Below are 18253 nucleotides of genomic sequence, written 5' to 3'. Positions count from 1 at the left end.
TCAAGTTTGTGACCATTGTTCCTTGAGATGTAAGCTCACATGTACTGCAAACGGAATAGGACACAGTCCTTCCCCATTCTAAGGGCTGTAAGTGAAGAGCAACTGGAAGAATACTCGCTTCATCCTCCAAAACAGAGACAACCTGCTTCTCCCTGCCAGCAATGTCTCCCTATAATAGAATGGGCCATGTGACAAGTGACGCTAATTATCTTCCTCTTTCCAGGGTATGCTGCTTAAAGTGGCCACTACAGGTAGAACTGCATTTGTAACATGCTGTGATGTACATTAGATACCATATTTACTTGAATCTAAGATGATCCTGAATTTAAGACAATCTCCCCAAATAACTGGATTCTATATGAGAATTTATAGTCACAATATTCCATGTACTGTATAGTATCTAAGTATTGGAGGGTTGTCTTTACTTCATCCCACCCACTGCAGCAGGCAGTAGGGAAGCAAGTGGAGTGGGGAGGTGACCTGCTACCTCTGTCTCCTGCACACACACCTGCAGCCTCTGCTCACCCCTACCCCCTGCACAGCCTCTGCATGGCAGGCTCCATCCCCATTCTAGCTTGTGGCACCAAGAGTGGCCCTGCCATGGCCCCGTAGCAGTCGTGCAGGCTGTGTGCTGTTGCTACGGGCTGGGCTCAGTACTCCAGGCTGCTGCATAGACACAGCCTGCTGATGCAGAGCAAAGGTAAAGCTGGAAGGGAGAAGGGCAGATCAGGGAGCAGAGGCTTGCAGGAGATGGCAGGATGCAGAGGAGTGGGGCAGGTAAGTAGGCACTGACAGGCAACAGCTGCAGCTAGGGCCCCATACTTATTTCTAAGACAAGGAGCTCTCCCCCCAGTAAATGGGGAGAAACCAGGTCTTAGAGTTGAATAAATAAAGCATTTGCATGTCTCAGACTAGGAACGCTCTTGTTTGTATGCAGAAAGTTAAAACATCACATTAAAGAGCACTCTTCCTGTGCCTCATGTTCAAGTCACTTACTAAATGCTAGTTTGAAAACTCATCTACTCTTGAAGCTGAACCGGGTGGATACTGTATATGAAATATGAAAGAGAAGGTAAATGTTGCCTAGCACATTTAAACATCTTGTATATCTTTTTCAGCCAAAATTCACCCTTTTACCTTTATACTTGTTTATTTTCGTTCAAACCCTTTTGCTATCAGTAGTTCTAGCTTTTAAAAACTAAGCAAAAATCTAAGATGCCTCAAACATCATACTATTGGACTTCCTAGTCAAGTGAGGAGAGGGTTGCTTTGCTAACTGAAAGAGCCTCTCTCTTAAGTATGTGCAGAGTTAAGAGTGTAGAAAATGTTTATTAACAACACATTTCACAGAGGTTAGAAGGGTGAAAGGATGAGACCTAAAGGATGGAATGTGACTAATAGAGGAGTAATATCACTTGGCTGAACTCCTTCTGGTAGTCCAATCTTCCCTCTTTTGCTCCATTGCTTCTGCAGCATACTTCTTCATGGTTTATTTTAATTAAAATTTGCATTTTTTTAAATTAAAAATTAAATGTTTTCCTCTTCCCAAATAGAAGAATTTTGAGATCTCTCATTAGGGATTTCTTCATTTTCACAGTGCCAAGAGGTCCCTTCTTACCCCAGTAGTGAGAGATTTTCAAGGAAGTGCAACACATGATTGCTAATTACTTTCCCTTCCAAAACTGCTCCTGAATGTAAACAGAAGAAATATGCAGGACCTATTTGTATGAATATCTGAATACAGTTTGGATTCTTTCTTAAGGACAGCTCAGGTTTTCCTTCTGTATATTGTTTCACCTGCTGCTAGTTTCTTGTAAAGATATTGCAGCTTATCTGGCTGAGGTAACTCAGCGTCAGGGGTAGAGGGGATTTCAAAGTCAGGTGAGCTTTGAGAGTCTCTGTTCAGTTCAAGATCAGGAGTTTCTGATGTGTCATTATTTACTTCAAGTACTATATTTTGTGTTGGAGAAGTAACATCTGTCTCTCTTTTGTGGATTTTGCCTTTCAAATCACAGTCTATCTTATTTGGGCCAGGTTCATTTTGGTCCAAATGCTTCAAACTCCTGGGATCAGCTTGATTACCCATGAAAAGTGATGTAGCTGTGGTTATTCTGTTCCCACCCCTGCTTAACCAGCTGAAATCAGCAGCATTTCTCTCTTGGGAGGCAATGAGCACCGTGTCCATTTGACTGTCCCAACCCTGGCTCCCCTGCTCCGATATGTGAGTTGACTGAGAAGAATTCTGCGAGGAGATGTGGGTAGAATCACTCTGCCCTTCTGAATCACTGAACAAGTTTGGTGACTGGGACCCACCAGCATCTGCAGAAGATGGGAGCGGGTCCTCGGTTTCAGAACCATCATCAGTTTTACTGTCCAGCTTAAAGAAAACATCCCACCGTGGTGTTTCTGCAGCCTGCTCGTCACTAGGTAACTCACAAGTCAAGTCTAAATGAGCTTTTTGCTCAATATTTTCTGGTACAGCAGTGGAGTCTGGAACTTGGGGTACAACCTGGGGACAAACTGTATTTTTATTAAATTCTTCATCCTCCTCCTCTTCATCCTCCTCACCATTTGATTCCTCACAGTCTATGAAGTCAACCTGTGAAGAGGTGGGCATAGTGGTTCCTGCATTCTCACTCTGGATTCCTTCAGAGTTTTTAAATGGAGCTTGTGTCACAGGCAGCACTGTCTCTGCTTGCTGTTTTGAAATCTTACACCTTATAGGAGCCAGTTCTGCATCGAAGAGCTCATCATCATCATCTGTGAGGAGAACAAACACCATAGCATCAACTAGTCTGATACAAAAAAAATGTAGCATAGAAATGTATGTACACAAGTACAAATTCTATTACTTTCTCTCCATTTACTGATGGGCACCTAGGAGGCCTTATAGCCAGTAAATCACCATGCTGAGGGGGAAGGATTATTCACATTAGTCACTTTATGATTTGTCCAGTGTGATGACAAGAAGCTTTCCTTGTACTGCATCTCATTTGCTTTAATGCAGAACACAAGGATGGCTGCACTGTGTTGTCTAGTAGATATTTACCTCCATTCTACAGGTTCATATTAGTCAGATGTAATGAAGGAAGCTGGAGTCAATTATCAACCTTCACTATGGACTTGGGCACAATTTATTCCCTGTGTTGAGTTCTAGGATTTTAAGGGACAAGAGTTCTTGACTTAAAAGGGACAGCCTAAGGATTATTAGCAGGTATTTTCAAGATCAGACCCTTAGTGGATAAAGCAAACTACTATCATCTCAGAAAACAGTTGTTCAGAGTACTTTCATCCACTTGCTAACAATTTACTTTGCTTGAGTGAGCCCAGAACACGTTCACAGTTTCCAAATGATGGCAGACTCGTCAGATGTCAGCTGTTACAGGACCTTTTAATCACAGGTAGAAGTGAAATCTTACTTAGGTAAGTCAGACAGTTGGAAGTGGCACAGAATACAAACTATGAAATCAAATGACCTTAAATATGACTCTTTGTGTAAGTGGTGTAGATCAGATACAACTGAGGACAATGACCTGGTCTCAGTTATTCACATCTTTACCTTTTCTTGTCTTGACTATAGCAACGCACTACACCGGGGCACAAAGCTTTCAGCACTCAGGAAGCGATAGCATAGGATACTGCCCTGCCTTCTCAGGAACAAAGGGTTCTGCAGGAACATCAAACCTGTCCTCCACTCCCTACACTTGCTTTCTATAGAGCACAAAATCAAGTTTCAGGTCTTGCCTCTTTTTTTCCCCATGCTCTACACCTTTGGTCCCAGGATACAGAAAAACCACCCCCTTCTAAAACTCCAGGCTGGATACTAGCCAACCATGATGCCCCATGAGGACAAGGCTCATCTGTGCAAGAAACAACTTAAGTGGCTGGGCCGATATTGGAAAACAAGCTCTGCCAGAAACTAAGGGCCACCACAAACCTCCCCAGGCAGCCACTCCAAAGGCAAGGTGCATTTCTTTGCCTTCTGACAAACCCATCAACATGCATGGTTAAAACAACCCCCCAAACAAGATGCTCCACTGCACGTCTCCCCTGGCTCAAAGAGCAAACACGTAGCAGATGTTAGTTGTGCTGATCAATGTATAGTAATATAGGAATACTGTATCAATGTATCTTAATATAGGAAGTTGCTCAGACACCATGAGGTTAAGTATGGTACAGGAACTTATACTGAACAGCACCAGCAGTTGCACTGGTATTAACTTAATCATACAGCTTTGTAATTGGGAACACAGCAGTTCACTGCAGTTTTATTATTAACATTGGAAACATTTAGGTAGCAAAATACCCATGGTTCTAGAACTTCACCACAGGCTCCATTATCTGTAAGCAAGAAGACAACTGCATCAGACTGAACGGTAGTTACAGGTGCTGCCTTTCAAAGATTCAGTCCTCCACTGAGCTGCATTACCTGAAAGCACAGCTTTTATTGATAAAGCACTTCTATGCAGTAGCTGGAAGCTGAAAAGTCAACAGAACAGCAGCTGGCATTTGTTGATCAGTGCTGGCTGGCTGTGCCCAATCAGATAAGAGAGTGTCTGGAAACAGGGGATTTATACACATGCTTGCACTTTTAAAAGCACCTGGTGCTGCGGCACATGCATTTGTATAAATGGCAAAATACACATCAGTGCTGAGAAAACAGCAGCAGCGTGCTTTTGAACTAACACACATTGAGGGTGTTTTAGTTCAAAAGTGTACCACCCTCATTTTCTACATGCTGATGTGTATTTAAGTACTTATACAACTGCATGCGATTCAGTGCAGTGCAGCATGCATCAGCTCACATGTGGAGTTGCTCAGATGCAGCGGATCTCCAGCACGTTGCAGCATGAAAACGTATGTGTATAAATGCCCATTGGTTCCAAATAACACACAAGTGGCAAGACTGCACGTAAGCTTGAATTTTACAATGCATTTCTTTTGCCACAACCACCTGTCCTGGTGGGTCCTCCTCCTTTACCTGTGTCTGTTGAGTCTGTTGTTCTGGTTCTCTTCAGCATTCCCAGTGGTTTATATTTGGGTTCAGTATTTCTCCTGTATGACCTGCATAATGGCTTTAAGCTGGGGAAAAAAAAAAAAAGGATTTTTAGAACTCCCTCTGGGCTCCTACAATATTATGTAGGCATAATAGGGAGCAACAATAAACTAGTTCACTCTTTCAACATCACCAATTTATTTTAAACACACAACTTGCAGAAAGCATATATTAAAGCCTGTCCTAAGTTTGCACCTCTTTTCATGCCCACAGTTCAGTGGCCTCACGGCAGCACTCTCAAAACTGTCAAGTTAAAACACAGCAAAGAGTACATCATCCATGATCATACTGTTTTCTGTGCAACTGAGGAGAAAATGGAGAGTCAGCCTTTTTTTTTTTTTTTTAAAGTGTCTCCTGACCACAACACTGCCACTTCTTACGGTAGCCCTTTCTTGCAATATCAGCCTAACTACATTTCCCTTCTTGTAATATCAGCCTTGTAGATTAATGTCACAAAGATCTTCCTACCTCTCCAACAGCTCAGCAGGGAGGGCAGGGTAAATTAACTAGTTATGGTACATACAATACATTAATCTTCTGTGCGGAGAGGTTGGGAGTTGAAGCCCCAGTGGAGATTTTATTTAAGAGGAAGGATCCTGCTGAGTTTCTCTGAAGCAGGGATGACAAGATGGCATGCACATAAGGCATTCAACAATCATATGTCAGAAATAGCCCAATACAGCTAGCCTAAAAGCGGTAAGGGAAAATCTATAAAGATAAGTGAAGCCAATCAAAAAGTTGGGAAGTTTATAATTTACGCCATGTCTAAAGCATCAAAGCAGCACTTGAACATGTGAATTCTCCTCCCATTTGGCTTTCTGAACAAGATTTGAATAGGAGAGAGGAAAGGAAAGGAGAGTATGAATAGAAGGGAGGAAGAGGCAACAAGAGCTGACTGCCAGCTGGAGATAATTCCAGGCTGAGGCACAAGTTATCATCATCTTAGCAACCAACCAGAAACAGCATCAATAAAATAACCCAGACCAACCAGCCAAGCAGCACTTACATTGCAAGAGCTTTTTCCTCCGTTGCTCCCACTGGAATTACATTGGGATACACATTCATTGGACGGATATAGCTTAAGAAATCTTTAATCTGAATTAAGGGGAAAAGCAAAAAAAAAAAGAGAGGTACAAGTAGTTTAATAATTACCTTAAAAGTATATTTGTGACACACGCTACCATATGGTAATGCTGACTGAAGCATGTGTGTCATAGGATGTGTATCTTAAACAAGCATAATGTAGATCAGCACAACCCAGGTGCTGGAACCCTGTACAAACAACTCTAAAACAGAGAATCAGAATGAGCTGAATGGATAATATTGTTTTAGAGTTTTTATTAAGAAGTTTCCCTGCTCCTTCCCTTAAAAGTGTTCAAGCCACCAAGAGATATCTTAAAGCTAGAATCTGTTTTCATAGGAAAATCCATTGTCCTCTATCGTGTATAATGCAGGTTCACAGTTCACATTTGGAAAAGTTGTCCTTACAGACCAGATTTTTTTAAATAGTGAGAGGAATGTTTGGTTTAAGGAACTGTGTAGAAGAGGCTACAATAACAAACAGGTAGTAATTCTTAATGGTTTAATTTATACAGTGGTGGCCAGAGTGTGGAAAAGTTGTATGAAAGCAAAACATAATACCTAAATGTTTCCCACTACAAAGCTGCAACATAATTTTGCCTTAAGCTCCATCAACATTAAAAGACAGCTGTGCTTAAATATATTAGCAGCCCATTCTTTTTTAAATATATTAGAAAAAGGTTAGTCTAGATATCCAGTTGAAATACAGGATCTTGCAACAGCTATGCAGGGGCACTGCTGATCTTGCACTGCCTTCATCACTCATTTTTTACATTCACCCCTTCTCATTACCAAGAAGCTTGTTATCAAATATTTCTTCCCTTGTTGCAGTCTAACCTATCGCTTACTCCAAAGTGAGCATAACTACTTCTAACATGTTGTTCGTGACATTGTGAAACTGAACATCATTCTACATACCTCACTGTATGAAGAGTGAAAAGAAAAACAAGCTCTGTATGAACTCTCCCCAATCCTAGAAACAGATATGACAAAATAACTCAAAATTGCCAAGCTCATTACAGCTTCAGTTTGGTTAGTAGAGGTTGAGTTATGAAACAATTCCAAAGATGACTTAACTACCTACACAAAACTCAGGGTGTGGACACACCAAATGTATTTACTCTAAAATAAACTGACTTTAGTCCAGCAAACTTGACATGAAGCCCTGCTACAAAGACTCTTTTCTGGGGCAGAAGTTATGTCATGAGAATCTGTAGCAACAATCTGGAGGTGCCTTACTAAGGAGTTCACCTTGTGTCTGCTCCCCTTGTCAGTGTTATCCCAGAGTAGCTGACTGTTCAATGTAGACTGGTTCCACTGCCACACGGTGGCCATGTTCTGTAATAGCATCTACAGGGTTTATTGCAGAGCAGTAGCATCGTGTCTACACCTTCAGGCAAAACGTAAGCACCCTCATAATGGTTTTATTCATATCACAGAAGCCTTCATAACACTGCTTACCTTACTATTACATCAGTTTTTCTGGTTCTCTCTCCAAACCACATTGTGGAAGGTTTGACACTAATGATGCGCAGTGGAGTTCCATTTTGGGAAGTAATTCCACAGGGCAACCTATTCCCTCGAAGATACTCATCATCCTACCAGATAAAGAGCATCTACTGAAATACAAAGGCAAATATAATGCTGGCCTTTGCAACATGGTGAGGCCACAGCTGGAGTACTGCATCCAGTTCTGGGCTCCACAAATTCAAGAAGGATGTGGAGAAGCTTGAGACAGTCCAGAGGAGAGCCACACGCATGATCAGAGGGCAAGAGAACAGGCCTTATGAGCGCCACAGGACTCTTCAGCCTGGAAAATCGCAGGCTCAGGGGTGACCTGGTGGCAGCCTGTAAGTATATAAAGGGGTGTGCATCAGGATCTGGGGGAATGCCTGTTCACCAGAGTGCCCCAAGGGATGACAAGGTCAAACGGTCACAAACTCCTCCAAGACCGTTTTAGGCTGGACATAAGAAAAAACTTCTTTACTGTCCGAGCCCCCAAGGCCTGGAATATACTCCCTCCAGAGGTGGTGCAAGCACCTTCTCTGGACTCTTAAGAAACATTTGAACGCTTATCTTGCTGGGATCCTGTGACCCCAGCTGACTTCCTGCTCCTGGGCAGGGGGCTGGACTCGATGATATGAGGTCCCTTCAAGTCCTAATGTCTATGAAATCTGGGGGAAATATGTATTTGCTAATGTTCTAGTCTCATCTACCTCTTTTGGAAGCCATTCCGTACATCCCATGGTCATATTAAACTTCCGTAACCTATCAGGACCTGCCCTCAATGTTGTCTTCAATTTTATTTGTGTTTCCCCAGTTCTGGGATTCCTGTTCCAAGGTGTTGTACTGGTCTGAAGGTCAGTGCAAATAGTACATGAAGCCTTCTATATACCACCTGGCCATGAGGTATCACACATTCTGCACTAAGGCAGGACAACATAACCCTCTACCCTTTCTAACATGTTGCTGGTCATGTGGCTGAACTGGGATTTTTACTCCTGGTGCTAGCTTTTGAGCTAGTAAGATTTGTTTCACTTCATTTTATTCAATAATTAAACCTTTTACTCTCCTTATACCAAGTGCAATTTTCTCCCTCCCATGTTCTTTATTGGGAATGGAAACACTGCAAACATTTAAGTCTACAGATATGTTTTATACAAAGCTATCAGGTAGTTTACAATCCAGTACGTACTCGTGGATGCCGGCATGCATGAATTTGAGTGCGCCGATCCGTAGTAACATGGTACAATATTTCTGGCATGTTTTTGAACATATCCAGCTTGTTCACATGCACCTAAAGCAAACAAATATTTAGTCCTGAACGTAACTAAATGCATTTGCTAAAAGTTACATTAAAACAAAAAACCTGCAGTGCTCAGGAATACTGACCAAATTTGGAGAAGAGGGGGGAAACGGACAATTACGTGGACACCTCGGTATTTCTACCTCAGCCAAGGTACATCTTTAGCCACCATCTGAAATGGATAACCCTGTTCTGGGAAGAATTTGAGTATGTCCAGCGAGTCCTTAGGAGGCAGCCACAGGTCATCAACATCTGGATCTAACCAATCAACACCTCTCCCGTGCCATGACAGGGAGAGTAGCAGTGGCTGAGTCCCAGTCTGGGTCATTCCAGCCCACAGCCAAGAAAAAGGTTGCCAACTGCTGGTCTAGGAAATTCATTGCCACTGAATTGGATTGCTTTTATATGGCATTCCATGGCTGCCAAAGAGCAGACTATGAATGTTTCTCCTGGGAATAAGGATTCAATTCTGACTGCAGAGCTGCAAAGTCTCAGTAGATGGCATCTATTGGGGATTTAGTTAATACTGTTTCTATACAAACTAGAAGCTTATTTCCCAGGTTACAGCTGCTTTATTAGTATAGCAAAGGAGAGCAGGAAGACCTCTCAGACTGCAGAAATCTTGAGAATTGCATTTTCCAGGTCACTATATTGGCCACACAGTCACTGCTCAGGTTGTTTATAAAGCAGTTGATATGAAAGCTTTACCTTGGTTCCAAGCTCCTCGCTGAGGTTTATGAACAAATATTCATATCCATAGGCAGCTTTGCAATTCAGCCACACGACATGATAGCGGCTCAGCGTGATCCAGCTACGTACTAACTTTAATATCCCATTTAAACATTCCTCCTAAAATGGTTAGAAAATTGCATGCATTTAACTTTGTAGTAACAGCCAAAGCATCAGACTTTGGAAACATAAAAAAAAATATTTCCTTTAAGAATTAAATAGTGACAAAAGACTGGTTAATTATCAGTATCTGTGTGTATGCTAGTCTCATATTTGATTTGTACTTACCCTGCTAGGGATATGATAAAATCTGGGATCACAGAAGGTGGTGTCTAAATACACACTCTGAATGTCTTTCACTCTGAAACAGAAATGCAATATTATCATGTATGGTGATGTCAAAATTGTGTCCCCGCCCATCACAGATGCAGAAAGTTCTATCATATTATTAGAGACACTTCCAATTACTGAAAATGATCATTTCAGAGGGCAAGATTCCATAGTTACATGTGCCAACTGCTCACAGAATGAGGGGAAATGTAGCAATTCTTCAGCTTTATAGCTGAAATGATAAGATATTGGAATAGCAGTGCAACATATCTATCTTGCATTGCTCTAGTTTAGACTTAAATATAATGGATTCTAGAAAGTCTGAAAAACACAATTTTCTGGTAATATTTATGTCACTGTGTCACTGCTCATCTCAGCCTATAAATGTAATATGGATTTACTGACTTGCAAATAGCTTTAGTCAATTAGTGGGAGATGAAGGGAAACGGTGACATTAGTCCAGCCATAACATTTATGGCTACAGGTTCTTTAAGTCTTTCTAAACATCACACTCACAGGAAGTCTCAGCAGAGACTAAAATGCAGGATTATAGGATTTTTTTGTACCTTTTCCCTGAATGCAAAAGCTCCATCCTGGCTGCTTCTCCTTTTGCTAGTCTGAAATCCCCAGTATAAAGAATTGTGCCGTTTTCACCCTGAAACAAAAACCTACATATGGAAAACACTAGTTAATTTCAGCAATAAAGTCCTGCAACTGCTACGATTAATTTATTATTTTGTTTCTAGAAATTGAAGGAAACGCTCTAGATTTGCAGGTGACATAGCCTTTGCATGTGACCTTTGCGATGTACCTCACTGGTGTAATTTTAATGAATCCATCAGACATTACCAAAACATTAAACTTGATTCAAGTTCTGCCTTTAGGGCACTCAAATGTCTACAGCAGAGGTGCTTGACTCTGGCCCACGGGCCAAGTGTGGTCTGCTGAGCCAACGCATCTGGCTGGCACGGCTCCAAATGCGTCAGAAAATTTGCTGGCGCAGGAGCAGTGGCCATTGATAAGGCCACCCTCCGCCCTGCCGATTTTCCAAACCCCAAGCCCCACATGCTCAGTCAGAGCCAGGCTGCACCCCTTGCCCTCATGGGGCTGGAGTTGAGCCAGGCTATGCTCCCTTCCCTCCCCCTCTCCCCCACACTATGAGGCCATGCCCCTTCTCCTGTGGGGCCAAGCCATGCCCCCTTTCCCCATAGGGCTAGGTCAAGCTCCCTTCCCTTCCCCCCCCTCCCCAGAGGGCTGGGTCACATTCTCCCCCGCACCTGCCCTGCATAGCCATGCAAAGCCCCCTTCCCCCACTACAGGGGCAGGCTTAGGCTGGGCTTCTCCCATCCCCCTCCGCGTGGTTGGATGGTGCCCGCTGTGCAGGCCCTGGGCACTGGATGAGAACCATCATCCAGTCTGTGGTCAGACCAGGCACTGCCCATTCAGCCCACTGGGGAAAAAAATTGAGCACCACTGGTCTATGAGTTTTTTATCTGTATAAGTGAAAGAAGACTTCAGTTGTCTATTGTAGCCATATATACCTATATTAGTGATCAATGTTTCTAAAGGTAGCTGCAAGCTGCTTCTGGGGAAGAGGGGAAAGAATTATTTTGTCCAAGAAGGACAGAATAAAGTCAAAATGACCAGAACATATATACACTATGCTAGTTTAAAATTTGGTACTTTCTGTTTCACAATATTAGTCAGGATTCCTCCACCTTTTCCATTACATATCCCTCACGTTCATTGGGCTTCACAGGAAAACTTTACCTTCCATTTGGTTTAGCTAGCTTAGGGGATGACTTGGTAACAACCTTTAAGTAAGGACACTGAAAGATGAAATAACCCGCTACTATGATATTATCTAACCCACACTGAAGTAGTATACTAAGTATATTTAGATTCAAGGGCAGTAAGCTGAAGCGTCACAGGTTCAAATGGGAGATATTTTTTAACAAACGAGGCAATAAACTAGAATAGTTTACCAAGAGACATCCAAAGCACTACAACTCTGAGGCCGGGTACTACCATTACACTTCTACTGGTATCAGTGATCAGAAATCGGTCTATACCCATAACAGAACAGGAGTTTGACGCACACAGATTGGTTTAAAAAGGCAGAAGCCGGTCTAAGAGTTGCCCCCCAAAGGGCAAATGTGTGTTCTGTTCACTACTGATCTAAACTGCACCACTTACAGAAACCCGCATTACTTAAATCAATTCCTCATCAGGCTTTTTGAAGATGTGTACCTAGCCTAAATGAAGCATTTTTCAGGGGCAAGATCTGTGGATGCAATTCTCTCACTGGAAGCAGGAGTTGGCTGTTTGTGAGGAATATACGTCTCAATCCGTGTGAGAATTATGCTAGACATTTGGAATCAAATGATACTGAAATAGGTTGCCTTTCCCCTCCTCAAGCTGCTCACCACTCCAGGAAACCCTGTTTTAGCACCCACATGAAAGTGAAATAAGAGACTACAACTTTCTGCTACTATTTGTTACCAACATTTAGAGAAGCAATTGGTGAAGTGAGAAGTGGAGCAATGGGCAGACTCCACTTCCTTTGTTTTTATTTAGTTATAAATATGAATTCTTAAATACAATCCCATATGCAATACCCATGCATTTAGATTGCTTTGGTTAAGTTTTCAGTTGTTTCCTTAAGTCTCACATTTTCCAACCCAGGGCTCAGAGCCAAACCCATATGAAAAGTCTCTTTGTAAATAAGATTCTGGAACACAGCAATTGCAAGGTCATGACCTACTCATAGGAATACAAAATATAGCATAACTGAGCCCAGAGAAGGCAAGTCTCTCCCACTTTGTTAGTATATCCTGCACAACCACTGTTATTCATCTTAAAGGAGGCTACCAGAATAGCAACAAACATATGCATTAGCAAACTACAGTATTGTTTTAATCATTAAAAAAACCCAACCCTGTTTATAAGTACCACGTTTTCAGTTTGATTTAGGAAAAACAGTTTTTTCCCCCCTGAATGACAATATCTATAGTTAAAGACATTGAAATGATATTGCTCTTACAAAATCCCAGAGGCATCAACCAGTTAAACCTTAGATTTAGATTTAACCATAAGGAGTTAAATGCATACAAAATATTAAAATAAAAATTGCATTGGGGAAAAAACAAGGGGAAAAAAAAAGTATGACTGGGTATTTCTGCTGCATGCCCAGAAGTACAAGTACAAATGTCCAGACTGTAGGGGCCCAATAGCAGGTCAACCTCACATAAGCAGAGTGCAACTGTTATGCTTGTCTTGGAGGGGGAAAAAAAAAGACAGACATCATCAGAATGATACTGTTATTTCTTCTATCTAGAAAAATGGAACTTACTATTACAACAAGCCATCATTTACATTTAAAACCATACTGAGTGTGGACAGCACATACATGACTGATCCCGGGCAGTGACCAGCTGGGAGAAGTGTCACCACTATATCTTCTTTCTAAAAAAAGTCAAGCCAACATATTAACAGGTTAGTGCAAGTCTCAGGCTGTGGGACCATGGCCCTGACCTTTTCTGAAAGTGATCAGATCAATCTACGGCTCTCCTGAACCTCTGGTGGTACTCAGGTGCACCTTCACTGGGAGAGGAGTGTGGTCTTCTCTTCCCTGTTCCACTCTCACAGTCTGCATCGCAATGACTTTCAAGTCATTTCTGATTAGCTGATTATGTCTCAGAGCAAGCTCATGAATTCTGGTCAAAAGGGACCAAGCCACATTCCCCTTCTCCCTTATGTTTTAAGAGCTTGTTTGTTGAAGGTCCACATCTCAAAACGCATTGTTTCACTCCACACTGGCTCTGCATGGGGAAAAGTGCTGAGTGCATGCCTGGCTTCTAGCCATATTTCAGTATGGTCTTTAGACACATTTCAGTATGGCTAAAAAAGGCAATGGAGACACATGAATGGAGAATCAGAGGAGCAGCGGAAAGCTGAAGAGCCCAGCTGAAGATCAGAAAAGTGGAAGAAAGAGGACTCCACCTAGCTATCGATAGCTTTGAAAAGGAGAAATTGCTTGTTGTTATAATATTTATTTCAAAGTTTAATTTCCATTTGTATGTTTAACAAACCATTCAAAAAACCCCTTTGTTTTTAAATAATTACCTCACCCGATGTTTCATCAACTAAAGAAATCTGAGTTGGAGTTTCAACTTCAAGTGCAATCTACAACAAAAAAAGAAGAAATGTATTTTAAGATGCATTGCAAATTGCCATTAGAGTATGCTTAATAACAGGTATTCATTAGTATTATGTGGACATCTTAAGTGTTCATATAGACATAGTGTAGACAGCACATTCTTTTGGCTCCAGAAAGAGCCAAAAGAAAAAAAAAAGTCTCTTCCAATAACAAATTCTGTGTAAACTGCTCCTGACTGGGGAATAGATGCACTAATTGGGCTCCCAGTCTATCCTCCATTTGGGCTAATTCTTGCACGCTTTTCCGCCTGTCCTGATGCAGGGCAGAGGATAATTTAGTTCGAAAGATCTGCACAAAGCAGGAGTGTGGGGGTCAGTGTCCGTCAATCCTCATAACATGAGCTGCAGCATTGATCATTCCAGCCTCTTGGCTTTGTTGGGATAGCAGATGAACAACTTGGCTCTCAGCCGCTATAAAGTCTTGGTCTCATCACAATCCCAAAGCTGTGATTTTGGATTTCCTTACCAGACAGCCAAGATTTAAACAAGCTATACAAGTATCAAACTCAAACCTAGCCACAAAAGAATTACACGTGCCAAGGTCAACCAATACCTAGAAGGAACTCTAGTTAGTGCTGCTGTTAAAATACCAGTACCACTAAAGGTGGATCCATACACTTTCTAAATGTCACTTGGTAGATCTGGTTCTCCACAGCCCCAGATGCTTGGGTCCCTACAGAGTCAAGACCATGCTGCAAAAGTAGCAGCTGGGGCCTTTTTTCTGTAAAGTCCCTGAAGCAAGTAAGTATTCCCTGCAGCTCTTGGCAATCCCTCTGTGCTCAGTGGCATCCCCCTCCCATGTCATTCCTCCCTGGCCTTCTCTATTCACAACTCTGGGCACAGGAAGGAGACCCAGCTGCCACTGCTGTCCCCAGGGGCAGAGGGAGTCCTAGAGCTGCTTCTGTCCTGCTCCAGTTGGGACTGGGAGGATCAGCTATGTGGGAAGCTGGGCTCAGCTTGGGACAGGGACAGTGAGAGGCAGGTTCCCCCTCCCTGTCCAGGTGTTCCCCACCAGCCTGAGAGCGGGTGCAGAGGAAGAACCTTCCCACCACCACCAGGAGCAGGTGGGACAGCAGTGGCAGCAGCAACAGGTGGGTCTCCCCTTCCTGCAGATGCATAAGTAGAGAGGGCAAGGTGGGGGGAAGAGATGTCATTGATCATAGGGGTTGGGTGCGGAGACCAGGGGTGGGGGAGTCTTAATTGCTTTGGGGACTTAAAGATAATCCCCAGCTGCTGCTCCTGCAGCATGTACTGCCCAGCATGGGGTGAGGGGGCACGCTGGAAGCAGGGGTGCAGCCCCTCTGCAGCACTGGCTGCTGCTTCCACACACTCCTTTTCAAAATCCCGAATCCACATAGGAGTACCACCCATGGGAATTCATGACACCTTGGGCCATTAATGAAATATTTAAACAAGAATGATTCTGCCTCTCAGTACCAATAAACTGCCTGAACATCATTCAGCACAAACAACTGAAGTAGGTGATCTGCTTCACTCCTCCCTGAGTAGAGTGCATCAGTACACCTGCCACAGATAACCGTAGTGGAATTAAACGGAGTCGAATTCAATGGCAGTCTTTAGGTCCAGGCTTTAGGTCTGATCTGCCTCAAGAAAGTTCCTTCATAGTTAGTTAAAGAAAATTTGGTTGCAGAGGTTAAGTAAAAAAATTCTGTCAGTATGCTGCAATCACTCTGGGAGGTTTCAACAGATCAAGATCAACTCTCCGTCTTTGTTTGCATGAACAGATTCAATCAGATTGCTGATCATAAAGCATTTGGACGTCAACATTATAAACTACTCTCCTAGTCTGATATTAATCAATTTTACAATTGTGGCGCATACAGGAAGAGATGATGATGATGATGTTTATACCAGAGCTTGTTAACAGGACACCCAATCTACTGCTGTCTGATTAAGTGACTACATAGTTTGCTCCATCACTGTAAGCCATTACTGGGAACAAGAGCTGCAATTAGCTGAATAAATTTAAGTCCTGCGGGACTGGGGGGCGCAGGGAATGGGGCTCCCCCCACCTGTCCCACATGTACCCTTCTTAGGGCCTTGGAGGGGCAGGTGAGGGAGCTCCAGGCAGAGGTTAGCAGGCTGAGGGGGATCAGAGAAGCAGAGGACAAAATTGACAGGTATTTCCTTTCCCTGCAGAGCCAAGCACCAAAGGGAGAAGAGTCCCAGGAGGTGCCCTCCACAGCAGAATGGCAGAAGGTTCCCTCCAGAGCCAGGGCTGTTCGCAGTGGTGCAGTATCAGCTCCCCCAGTCCAGCTGGGGAACAGGTTTGAGGCCCTGGCAACACTGGAGGAAGAGGAAGGAGATGAGTAAACCCTTGGAGAGGAGGCCACTCCGTGCACAGAACAGACTGAAGGAGGCCAGTTGACCCAGAAGAGACGCTGGGTACTCATCATAGGCGACTCCATCCTGAGAGGAACAGAGGGTCCCATCTGTCGCCAGGATCCCATGACATGCGAGGTCTCCTGTCTGCCCGGAGCTCAGATTCGGTATGTGACGGAGATGATCCCGGCCCTTATCCGGCCCACTGATTACTACCCCATGGTCCTAATCTATGTGGGCACTAACGATGTGGCCAGGAGCAGCCCAGATCGCCCTCTGGGGGACGAGCTGGAGGAGACAGGGGCACAGGTGGTCTTCTCATCTGTTCTCCCAGCGAGCAGACTTGGACAACGCCATGAGACCTGCATCAGGGAGGTCAACTTGCAGCTTCGGAAATGGTGTCTCGAGGCTGGCTTTGGCTTTTTGGCCCATGACCCATACTTCAGAACAAGAGACATGCTCGGATGGGATGGGCTTCACCTCTCCCCCAAAGGTAAGTGAGTGTCCTCTTTCAGGTTGGCTGATCTCCTCCGGCAGGCTTTAAACTAGGTTCATCAGGGGAAGGGGAGGATGAGGACAGAGGGAGCCACAGAACACCGAACCAAGAGACACCCACAAGATCAGTCCAGGTACGTAGCAAAGATCCTATTAGACAGCAGTTTAAGAGGGGACCAGGGACAGCCACCAGGGGAATTAGGTGTATATACACAAATGCCAGAAGCATGGGAAACAAGCAGGAGGATCTAGAGCTCTTGCTAGCAAGCAACAACTTTGACCTAGTGGGACTAACTGAAACCTGGTGGGACTCTTCTCACAACTGGGTGGTGGGAATAGAGGGCTATAGGAGAGATAGAGTAGGGAAAAAAGGTGGGGGAGTTGCTGTCTATGTCAAAGAACTGTACACATCTTTCCTAATCAAATTAGGGTCAGAGGGTGATCAAGCAGAGACTCTGTGGGTTAGGATCCAAGGGGCTCGGGGTGAAAGGGATCTAGTGGTGGGGGTCTACTTCAGGCCGCCGCACCAGGACGACGAGCTAGACAAGGAATTTTCCAAGCAGCTCAAAGAGGCTGTGAGGTCTAGAGATATGGTAGGCAAGGGTAGACCTTAACTACTGAGACATATGCTGGGAGGAGCAGTCAGCTAGATCTAACTGCTCTTGCAGGTTCTTAACCTGTATTCAGGACCTCCACCTAACACAGGAGGTAAAGTGTCCCACCAGGGGCAACTCCTTGCTCGACTTGGTGTTGGCCACAAGGGATGACCTGGTGGGGGACCTGCGGATTCAAGGCAACCCGAGGGACAGCGATCACCAAATGATTAAATTCACTATCCAGCGAAGGGCAGGCATTATACTCAGCAGGACATGGGTGCTGAACTTTAAAAAAAGTTGACTTCAATAGACTCAGGGGATTAGTTAGCAGGGTGCTAGGAACTAAGAACTTAGGTGCGTTGAGGGTCCAGTTCAAGCGGGATGCGGACAACCTGGAGAGGGTCCAAAGAAGAGCCACTCATCTGATTAGAGGCCTGCAGGGAAGGCCCTATGAGGAAAAGCTAAGGGACCTTAACCTCTTCAGCCTCTCCAAGAGAAGGCCGAGAGGGGACCTTGTGGCAGCGTACAAATTCATAAGGGGAGAGCAACACGAAGTAGGCAACGATCTGTTCACCAGGGCACCCCCTGGAACGACAAGGA

The 18253-nt window shown here is 43.8% G+C and overlaps 2 protein-coding genes across 4 annotated transcripts in view; one reads left to right on the top strand and one right to left on the bottom strand.

Moving 5' to 3' along the window:
- The window catches only part of SUV39H2 (suppressor of variegation 3-9 homolog 2), a 33263-nt gene extending 16261 nt beyond the window's left edge, over positions 1 to 17002 (top strand). The window contains exons 5-6 of one of the 2 annotated variants that reach the window (XR_003093693.1): positions 13339 to 13496; positions 16380 to 17002. Coding sequence is in view for 1 of the 2 variants with exons in the window: in XM_025202276.1 (XP_025058061.1) it covers positions 13339 to 13382 (44 nt within the window). In the remaining variant the exon portion in view is untranslated. Of the gene's footprint in view, positions 1 to 13338; positions 14119 to 16379 lie in introns of those variants that run through there. The other variant, XM_025202276.1, reaches the window with a different exon arrangement.
- The window catches only part of DCLRE1C (DNA cross-link repair 1C), a 27309-nt gene continuing 9057 nt past the window's right edge, over positions 2 to 18253 (bottom strand). The window contains exons 4-14 of one of the 2 annotated variants that reach the window (XM_006022115.3): positions 14127 to 14186; positions 13411 to 13466; positions 10568 to 10669; positions 9960 to 10032; positions 9651 to 9791; positions 8832 to 8933; positions 7598 to 7734; positions 7055 to 7109; positions 6063 to 6151; positions 4982 to 5082; positions 2 to 2760 (exon numbers count right to left, since the gene is read on the bottom strand). In XM_006022115.3, the coding sequence (XP_006022177.2) occupies positions 1769 to 2760; positions 4982 to 5082; positions 6063 to 6151; positions 7055 to 7109; positions 7598 to 7734; positions 8832 to 8933; positions 9651 to 9791; positions 9960 to 10032; positions 10568 to 10669; positions 13411 to 13466; positions 14127 to 14186 (1908 nt within the window). In that variant the 3' untranslated portion in view covers positions 2 to 1768. The remainder of the gene's footprint in view (positions 2761 to 4981; positions 5083 to 6062; positions 6152 to 7054; positions 7110 to 7597; positions 7735 to 8831; positions 8934 to 9650; positions 9792 to 9959; positions 10033 to 10567; positions 10670 to 13410; positions 13467 to 14126; positions 14187 to 18253) is intronic. The other variant, XM_025202273.1, reaches the window with a different exon arrangement.

Source organism: Alligator sinensis, unplaced genomic scaffold, assembly GCF_000455745.1.
Source record: "Alligator sinensis unplaced genomic scaffold, ASM45574v1 scaffold1216_1, whole genome shotgun sequence".
Taxonomy (NCBI): domain Eukaryota; kingdom Metazoa; phylum Chordata; order Crocodylia; family Alligatoridae; genus Alligator; species Alligator sinensis.
Note: the sequence above shows the minus strand (reverse complement) of the source record. Positions and strands in the feature narration are given on the sequence as shown.